The sequence below is a fragment of the Rutidosis leptorrhynchoides genome, chromosome 2 (assembly GCF_046630445.1).
Source record: "Rutidosis leptorrhynchoides isolate AG116_Rl617_1_P2 chromosome 2, CSIRO_AGI_Rlap_v1, whole genome shotgun sequence".
NCBI classification, from domain to species: domain Eukaryota; kingdom Viridiplantae; phylum Streptophyta; class Magnoliopsida; order Asterales; family Asteraceae; genus Rutidosis; species Rutidosis leptorrhynchoides.
This window is the reverse complement of record NC_092334.1, coordinates 418,791,816-418,802,418: the sequence shown is the minus strand read 5'-3', so window position 1 is coordinate 418,802,418 and position 10,603 is coordinate 418,791,816. Positions and strand designations below refer to the sequence as shown.

General features: G+C 34.0%; 1 protein-coding gene across 1 annotated transcript; it reads left to right on the top strand.

Annotated features, from left to right (window-relative positions):
* The first annotated feature begins 630 nt into the window (after window positions 1-630).
* On the top strand, window positions 631-1,943 carry LOC139892348 (histone H3.3). Its single transcript, XM_071875418.1, has 4 exons — window positions 631-739; window positions 830-1,001; window positions 1,370-1,460; window positions 1,601-1,943. Exons 2-4 carry the CDS (start codon window positions 853-855, stop codon window positions 1,769-1,771), a joined length of 411 nt encoding a protein of 136 aa, XP_071731519.1. The 5' UTR covers window positions 631-739; window positions 830-852; the 3' UTR covers window positions 1,772-1,943.
* The last annotated feature ends 8,660 nt before the right edge of the window (window positions 1,944-10,603 follow it).

The window sequence follows — 10,603 nt, the reverse complement described above, 5'->3', positions numbered from 1 at the left end:
TCTTATTATAACCCATACATATATCCATGAAATTTATCAATAAAATAACTCTTTTTGGTGGCCGAGGATTAAAGTAATCATTCGTGATTACATATAACCTCGTTAAATTCTCTTGTCTTTATCGTTTTTTGCTAGTTTCTTCATATACATCAATTGTTTTCATTTATTGTAAGTGGATTTGATAAACTAGGGTTATCTAATCTTATTAGGGCTCACGTGCTTTATTCCTAACAACCTCTACCTCTCGTAAACACTTTGAGAGTAAATTTTTACAACCAACTTTCGGTTTCATGGGATATAATTTTGAAAAAATGGTACTGAATCGAAACCGTTACACTTTTCGTAAATCAGTTCGATATTCAATATTTGAAATTGTGAATCTTCGATTTTCTGTGTTTGTCCACCCCCTCCATTTCTATATTTTAGCTCGAACTACAAGTTAGGCCTATCGAAACTCCAAGGAAACACAAAAACACGGACGGAAGAAACACAAACTGCACGATCCGTGCACCATACTTTTAACCAATAAACGTTCTACATGTCAGCACATCATATCCAATCAGAACAAACCTCACGGATCGAAGACTATTTCAAAACCACTAAATGAACCGTTATGGACTTGAAGCCTACGTTTATACGTAGTATATAAACTCACGCTCTCTCTAAACACCCAACCTTTTCCCCAATTCGTAAACCTAATTTTCCAAGGCCCTTTAACTTTCAAATCCATCTTTGTCAGGTATAATTCTTCAATCTTTGAATCATTATATGTTATGTTATTTTTAACAGTAGATTTTATCTATTTTAATTCTAATTTTGTTTTTTTTAGTTTTTGTTTGAATCTGAATCGCAATGGCTCGTACAAAGCAAACCGCTCGTAAATCTACCGGTGGAAAAGCTCCCCGTAAACAACTTGCCACTAAGGCTGCCAGGAAATCTGCGCCGACAACCGGCGGAGTGAAGAAGCCTCACCGTTACCGTCCTGGAACCGTCGCTCTCCGGTAATGCTCCAACCTTACCATCGAATATTTCAATTTTTGTTGAAGTAATATAGAAATTAATTCGAATATATTACTATATTTTCGATTGCCGATATTGATGATATATAGCAACACTAGTTTAATTGTATTTATGTCGAGTTAATGAATTTCGCATAATGAAACCCTATACTTCTTGAATATAAATTGAATCAATTGAAATTGCTTCAACGAAACCCTAATTCCGACTTTTTGAATCTAAATTTATATTGAATTAATTGATATTGCTTCAACGAAACCCTAATTCTGCCTGCTTGAATCTAACTTGTTTTAATTGAAATTTGCTTCTCCCTGCCCTAATTTTTTGATTATTGTCGATTTTATGAATACAGTGAGATCCGTAAGTACCAGAAAAGTACAGAGCTTCTGATCCGTAAGTTGCCATTCCAAAGGCTTGTTCGTGAAATTGCTCAGGACTTCAAGGTTATTATCATACAATTTTCATCTTATATCTCTATCTCGATCTTAGCTAATTGTAATGTATTGGATTTGTATAGGTATCTGATAATCTATTTGCTGTAATTTATATTTATATTTATATTATTTTTATTATATTTTTGCAGACTGATTTGAGGTTCCAGAGCCATGCTGTGTTGGCACTTCAGGAGGCTGCAGAAGCTTATCTTGTTGGTCTGTTTGAAGACACTAACTTGTGTGCCATTCATGCTAAGAGGGTGACCATCATGCCTAAAGATATCCAGTTGGCTAGGCGTATTCGAGGGGAGCGTGCTTAATTTTCTGATTTTGAAATCGTTCGATTTGTTTTTGTTGGAAGCGTATGTAAGCTTTACATATTGAACCTATATTCTAAATTTGTTGGTGATGTTTTAGGTTGTTACTGAAAATATTGTACTTTGATGAGATGAAGTCCCTACATTGGTTTATTTGAAATGGTATTGAATGGTATTCAATCCGTAACATGTGGGTGCACCATGGTCCTATGGCGGTATGCACCATTTGTATGTTGCACATTGCGATCATGTATGGAGAATCAAATGATACATTTGAGATGATACTCTCTTGAATTATTAATTTGTTCGTTGAACTTGATAGCAAGAAACTTAAATTCGTGTAGTTACCTAGACAATCTTAATGCGTGCAGGTACTGGACTCTTTGAATAGTGTATGGAATTCGTTCTCTGATTTCACTTCGAAATAAAACTAAGTAAATTAACTGATAATTAACCTCCGGCCTACGTGTAGAGAAAAAGACCATTGCACGAATTAAAAATAAAAAGTTAATTTAAAATGAACATGCAACAGACTACAATCGTTTTATTGAGATGCCAATAATTGATTGTTGTAATGCCTGAATCGAAATCCACTGAAAAAAACAGGTTGAACTCAGATATATCCATTTTAAAATCAACTAAAAATTTCAGTTCACAGATTTCATGGAACAGAAATGCCATAATGACGGGGAACCAGAAAATTGGAGTTTTTGACTCCTTTTTTTTTCCTTCTATATGTTGCATTTAGTTCACCTTGGCTCCGATAGTAGTGTCCCGCCTAGCCATCCGCCCAGCTCCTTGTCCATTTGTTCGTGTGTTTTGATCATTTGTGTGGACGGAAAATGCGTCAAAAAAGGTCGTTCGTAATAAAAAAAAAAGAAAAAAAAAATAGCTCAACGACTTTAACGGCTAGTTTCAATTTTTTTCTTTCTTTTACACTATATAAACACCTTCATATTTCATTCATTTTTCACTCATCTTTTCATATCAAACTACAATTTCAATTCATCATCTCAATTTATTAATCTTTTCCAAATTAATATGAATCCCAACTCAAATTTCGATCTCAATCTAAACATGATATTAACGATCACAAATACTACTAATAACCGCGCACTAGAATTACTTAATGCATTGGACGAGTTAAGCGATAATGAAGAAATTCAACCCGTACCAAGAGCACCTAGAAGATATTTACATAGAGACCGTGAAGGTCGCACAAAAGCTTTATAGAATGATTATTTCGCCGACAATTGTACGTTTCCAGGGGATTATTTTCGTAAACGTTATAGAATGAGTAAACCTTTATTTCTTCGTATATGTCATGGTATTTTAAGCTTTTCTCAAACCCCGATTCATTCGTATTTTACTTATTTTATTCAAAAACAAGATGCTACGAGATTACTTGGTTTTAATATTGTTCAAAAAGTAACATCCGCCATATATCAACTAGCTTGTGCTACTTCGGCCGATCTTTTTGAGGAGTATTTGCATATGGGTGAACAAACCGCATATGATTGTTTAAATTTTTTTTTTGCAAATGTGTTTTTCACATGTATGCAATTGAATATTTGAGAAACCCAACTGCACAAAATGTGCAACGTTTGAGCGCTAAGCATGCTCAAATACATGGTTTTTCGGGGATGTTAGGAAGTCTCGATTATATGCATTGGAGATGGAGAAATTGTCCAGCACGTTGGAAGGGTCATTATACACGAGATGACCATGATTTCCCGTAAATTATGCTTGAAGCAATAGCGTCGTATGATGGATGGTTTTGGCACGCTTATTTTGGACCTGCTGGATCAAATAATGATATCAACGTACTTAATCAATCTGATTTGTTTAACGACTTATTAGCCGGTGAAGTTCCACCATGTACGTTTACGGTTAACGGGTGTACGTTTAGCAAGTGATATTATTTGGCGGATGGAATTTATCTGAAATGGTCAACATTAGCTAAATCATTCAGAAATCCGATAGACCCGGAACATTCAAAATTCTCAAAGTATCAAGAATCGACACGAAAAGATATTGAACGGGCATTTGTGGACTCGAGGAGAATTATCGTCCGGTTCGACGTGCATGAGGAACATTTCAAGAAAGGGTTGAAGTGCATATGTAGGTGGATGCAGAATTAAGAGATGTGAGCACTCATCAACTACTACGCGATATGCTTGTCGAACACGTTTGGAGTCTTCCACCTAATTATCGAATTCGACATGATCCGACAATAAATCTAAACAATCAAGATGAAGCAGGACCTTCACACATTCCCGATGACGAAGATGAAGAAAATCAAAATAAAGACGAAGACGAAAAGTAGTTTTTTTTTTTTTTTTAATTTTAATGCAACTTTAATTTTTAAATTTTAATGTAATTTTTAATTTAAATATAGTTTTAATTTTAATTATTGTAATGTTTTTAATTTTTAATAAAATTTTAGTTATATTTAAATAAATATTGTTTAATATAAATAATTATTTGATTTTCGAAAAAATAAAAAATAATAAAAAAATGAAAGAAAGGAGTGTCACTATTGAGAGTGTTTAGTTCTGGGAAGGAAGTGCTGATGTGGTGTTGATGTAACAACTAGTCCTGAAAGACTTGTATGTCACCATTGGAGACCTCTATCATAAATATCGTATTTTAATTATTCAAATGAACGCTTAAATGACATTTACTCAGTAGTTTAGGACCTAAACAATCACAGTTTCACCCACAAATTGACAAACGAAAGTACAGACACTAAGACATAGAACATTACCTTATTATTACCTACGTATACTAATAGCCACCCAAGAACTTGTAGTTTCAATGTATTTGTAATGTAGTTTTGCGTTTGCGTTCACACTACATCCGGTCCCTCATCTTTACCTCAATTTACACAAGCACCCCTCAAACTTACTTTTTCTTGGGGGTAAAAAGTGTAAATATACAATTTTATTAAAATAAACAAAACTAACTCCACCCGAATTTTTAACGGGCCCTATCTTTTCGCTCGATGCGGGTTAAATTTTTCCGAGCCCACCGTTCAACTCAAAAAAATCCTACGAACACAACGGGACTAACTATACGCGAAACGGACACTAAAAAAAAACGTTCAATACCTCGGACTATATTCAATACATATACACACCTATAACACGCTCTGTTAACTATAAATACGCAACCCAAAGGCCCCGCGGCATCGCGCGGGCTCATTTTTCTAGTTATATACAAACATGTTAATTAGTTTGGTCTTCGTCTACAGACACTAAGGGTATTTTATGTATTATTTTCATAGCTTGGGTTACAGTTAGGGTAACCTTGAGCCCGACTAGCCTTGAGTTTCGCTCGTTTAAATTTCAAAGAGCTCGAGCTCTAAAAATTCAAATTATCAAAATTGACGAGATAAGTGCCGGTTTGGGCGGCAAGAACACAGTGAGTGGTGAGAGAGGTTTTCAATATTCTTGAGAAACAATAAAACCGTTTAAATGGAGTGGTCGTTACAATGCTCTATTTAACATTCTGTAATAAAAGAATATTGTTTTATATAACTTCATATTATATTTATATTATATTATATAAATTATTATAACTAAAGAAAGTGATTAAAAAATTGCTAATACAAAAAAAATACTCCAATTGATATTCATATTCCTACAAAATTTTATATAAATAATCATCATTTTCTATTTTTCGAATCTGATCTACCTTTACTCAATCCAGATCCTACATAGATCCCGCCGTAAAAGCCAAAATCTCGATGCTTGTTTGGTGATCCTTTCCTTTGTAGTAACGGTGTTTGTCATTAGGGATGTTTCAAATGCACCAGTTACCAAATTTCAAAGAACTCGTGAATTGAAGTGTTTAAAACGGATGATTCTAACTAGAATTTGAATTTTCTTGCTTGGCTTGTTTGGTTTGCTTTTTAGAGCATTCTTAACGAGAAGGTTAACTCATCGTTAATCTCGCCTTCTCACATTGTACCATTGGTAGTACATTGCCAGTGTGTCGCCAATAATCAATCGCCAACCATTTCGTTCAAATGAAGCATAATTCGTCACGGTAGAATTAATTTTAAATACTTGTGTGTATATATATATATATATATATATATATATATATATATATATATATATATATATATATATATATATATAATATATTAGATTTGTACCAGGGTTTAATTATTTACTTTATAGTGTTTAAGGAAGAGTGTGATGGTTGAAAATGATATGTGATGAGTTAGTGATAGGAAGAAAATAATGATCCGACGCTCATTTAGCGGTGTGTTAAATGCTTTAAGAATTGACGGTTAATTTTATTGATTACTAAGTTCGGTAGTTGCATATTCTGGGTTCACAGAATTTACAACTAGAATTATATAAGTACATTATTTAACTATGCATTTGATTCATTAAGTCAATGGCTAATGATTGATGTAAAGGAATAAAATCAAAATGAATATGGTTATGTTTTAATATTTTATTTATTTTATTTTCTATTTTTTCAATGTGTCATATTCTCATGCATAATAATACATGATGGACGTGCAAACGACAAACTAATTGCACGCTTAAGTCTTAATAATTGTATTTTAGTTAGACTGATTCTAACGGTGACACTTTTTTTTTTTTTTCAGGACTAGCAGTCACATCAGCGCCACATCAGCACTTCATTCTCAGGACTAACCCATGACTAAACACTACCAACAATTACCAACAATGACATATTTTCTCAAACAAATTGGAATCCACTATATTAATTAATTAATTAAATGTGTTGGTTGAATGTTGGTTAATGGACTAACCGAAAAAGTTAAGTATGATGCTTATTAACCGACAAAGTTAAGTATGATGCTTAACCAGAGAATATGTTTTGATGATGACACATACATATGCACAAGTGATGATCGATATCTTAAAATAAAACACGCAAGTTCACTAATCCATACTTGATCTTGCAAATGACCTAATCAAACAAAACTTAGAATGAAAATAAAGATCATTGAAATACACGGTCAAAGTACGGTCGACCGTATACCTGACCGTAGAAGCCCATACTGAATCTGCAACGCAGTTTTGTGAAAACAAGTTGCACGGTCGCCACCACTTTGATCAAATTTAGTTTGACCACTTCCCGACATCTATAATTCATGAAACATTTCTCAACACGCTTAGAATAGATGCCTCCTCCATACTCAATTGAGTTTTGGTCATAAAAACACTAATCTTGGTTAATTACGCTTAATTACATCTTAATGACAATTTAACCATGATTACGCATAACACATAAGTGTTAATCAATAACTTGTGATCTTAAAACTTGTCTAGACATTCTTAGTATGATCACCAAGTACCAACACACATAAGCTAATGTCACTAGGACACTAATTGCAATTAAAGATTACTTAGTGACAAATTAAGGTTAAATAAAGAACAACATTTTGAAGTGTAACTAGTAAAGACTTATGATCCTAAAATACACTTAGATACATTTTGGATGGTCGCCAAGTCTCAACTAGAGATTGCTCTTCCCTTGTGCATGTGTTGGACATTAATGTGTGCTTACACATTAATCATGCAATATGTTTTATTGTAAGTAAGCTTGCTAAAGCTTAAACCACAGTGTTGTACAAATATCCGTATGATTGATTTTAGAATAACTATCTCTTGCTATGTGTGAGTATTACTTGCTACTTGTTAATATGTTTAATACTCATTAATTTGCCAACTTGTTAACATGCTTGCTATGTGTTATTAGTTAGAATACTAGGATTCTAGTAACTAGTTTACTTCAATGAATTAAGTGTAAAATGGTTCACAAAGAATAATGGTCAATAATCTATTTAGTCTTGTCTAAGTAACACATTATGTAATATGTCCACATACAACTTAACATTGATGTCCTTACATACTTAATGTTTAACTTAGAAAGACATCTTTCAGTAAATCTTTATTTAATCTTGAAAGAACATGATTTGTGATTAATTGAAACTAGGAAGTTAATGACATGTTGACTAGTCTTTAGGATTGAACCAAATGCATTAATGGACCTAACTAAGTCTTGACCAAACTGAGTTTACCCAAAATGACAATCAAGACACTTCTTCAAGAATGTTGGGTTTACCACATTTGGAGTGTTATGTCACTTTCACACAATAAGATCAAATCTCACACACTTAATGCATATAGTACTTGTATAGGATATTGGATTTTTTTGCAGGTGCTAGATGAAGTAAAGATTCCAAAATGTGGTGTTCAAATCTGAGTCAAAAGGCTATACAACGGATACATATTTTGAACTGGGGTACGAGCGGTCGAACCACGGTCGACCCACGGTCGACCGTGCATGTGACCGTGTGACAACGACTAGTTTTTAAATCTCACTATAAATAGCAAGCATTGGAGAGCATTTGAAGCTGACCCTCTTGCATATTTCAAAGGCTTATTTCCAGATATCACAATGGCTTTAATTACTACTCAAATGTGATCAAGCAAGAGAAGATTCTATGATCTTATAGATATAGAATTTGGTTGTTGTAAACTTACTAATCAAAACTGTTTATCTTGTGAGTTTACTTAGTGTTATGTATGTCCTAGAATTGTCTTAGGATCATCATTACTAATTGTATGAGTCTTGTAACTTCAATTAGAAGAAGCATATGCTAGCTTAGTGATCTACTTTCTTAAAGGGACTTAGGAAGTTGATTAATCTTATTTAAAGATTAATACTTGTCCAAGTTGAAGACAAGTTGAGCTAGGTTGGAGTTGGTCTTTCAAAAAGATAGAAAGATTAGGTTTGTTGTCTACCAAAGAAGTTGAAGACTTGTAAATCGGATCTCCACCGGGTTTGGAGAAAAGTACTTAGTGAAGTAAGAAATCCTGATTAGTGTAATCGGGGAGTGGATTAAGGTGGATAAGTTAACATCCACCCGAACCACTATAAATCCTTGTGTCTATGTTCTTTACATTACTCTACTTATCATTTTGAACATATACACCACACACATCAAGTTTGAGTTGAATTGGTTGATCATAGTTAATCAAATTTGGTGATCAATCGAAAAAGTGTTAAAAATGTATTAAGTAACTATTCACCTCCCCTCTAGTTACTTGTTAGGACCCCGAAGTTGTATAGTGTTAATGTGAAACATGCTTAAATGAAGGTTCCTTTGAAGATGGCTATATAAGGAACTTATGTTGTCCTAATTAGATAGCCATTGCATTGTAAACGAGTTCTAGAAGCTGTGGAATGTAAATCTTATTGATTCTCTCTCATACCGAGTCTCCTTCATACATACCGAATCTCATTCTAACTTGTCTCTTCTTCTAATCTCAACATGATTTAACCTATCATTTGGTATCAGAGCTTCCAGGGAGTGATATTACATCACTAGATCGATCCAGAGATTGAAGATTACAGAATCTGAACACTCTCGGTATATTGAATCAGATTCGGTATATTCGAATCTGATAATCTGACGTTCAGATTCTTGTGATAAGTTCATCGAAGGTGTATTAGGTTGATTAGAAAGAGTTCCGATCATCATTACAGCTTTTGAACAACAATTATGTAGAATCAAGTTGATTTTTAGAGTTCGTGGCTAAAACTCTCGGTATTGATCAATTCAAGCTTGATTCTGTATTTTAGTAAAGATTTGAGGTTTCAGTTGTGTTCGTGAGGTGATTAATCAAGTTTTTGACGGTTCAATTTCATCAATTCTTCAAGTTTTGAATATTCAATCAACTCTCGGTATCTTAACTGCCATACCGAGTCTGCTTCAAAGTTAACAATTCTTATTAAGTGTTGCAGATTGTGGTATATTTGTGATTCTATCACATTCGGTTTGATCATACGCAGCTAATTGGTGTGGTTTGAGAAAGGATTCGATTATTTTCTAAGATTCTATACTTAGACTCGGTATTGTCAACTGGTACAGTTGACACTCGGTATCCTATACATTCGGTATCTTTGATATTATGTGTGTTACTTACTTGTTTCTTTGTGCAGCAAGGTTACCGAATCTAATTCAAAGGAATTGGATTGTGTTTGCATTCAAAAGTTTACAGAATTTGACTACCGAGTCAAATACCGAACCAGAGTCTCGGTATCACTTAATTCATTGGTTTTAAGTGTTCTAAGGCTTCAAATCCTGTGGTTAATGAATCTTTACCGAATCTGGGTGTGTTACTTGTGTTACTAATCAGTTTCTGATACAGAATCTGGTTTACTGAATCTTTATCGAATCTGCTGCAGTACCGAACCACTTACCGAGTCTGCTACAGTACCGAACCAGAAACCGAATCTGAAATTTTGTTAGATTTTTGTGAACCTTTACCCAAGATTTGTGTAATACCAAATCTTTACCGATTCTAGCTCAATTTCAAGATGTCTACACAAGATACTTTGATCATTGGATCAGATTCCCGACCTCCAGTGTTGTTTAATGGCAAGTACACTCAGTGGCTTCATCGTATCACTCAGTACATAGACTAAAAAGGGTGAGAAAGCAAAGTACATATGGGCTTCTCTGAGAGATGGTCCAGTTGTAGAGTATCATCCGGATACTGGTATGCCAATTCCAGTCTATGAACTTTCTGGTGATAGACGTGAGAGAGCTCAGGGTGACATAGAGGCAAAGAACATTGTTATGCAAGCCATCCCGTATGAGCTGTTTGAAAATGTTGATAGTAACACTACAACAAAAGACATATGGGATGAGATCAAACGACAGCAAGAAGGTTATGACATGTTAGATGTTACTAAACTGAATAAGGCTCTGGGATTTTATGAAGATTTTAAGCAGGAACCCAAAGAACAACTCAAGGATACCTATCGTCGTTTCAA

Excerpts from the sequence above, each read along its gene's own strand:
- LOC139892348 (XM_071875418.1), top strand. The coding sequence starts at position 853 with ATGGCTCGTACAAAGCAAACCGCTCGTAAATCTACCGGTGGAAAAGCT. Across the intron at positions 1,002-1,369 it reads CCTGGAACCGTCGCTCTCCG|TGAGATCCGTAAGTACCAGA; the intron begins GTAATGCTCCAA and ends TTATGAATACAG. Across the intron at positions 1,461-1,600 it reads AAATTGCTCAGGACTTCAAG|ACTGATTTGAGGTTCCAGAG; the intron begins GTTATTATCATA and ends ATATTTTTGCAG.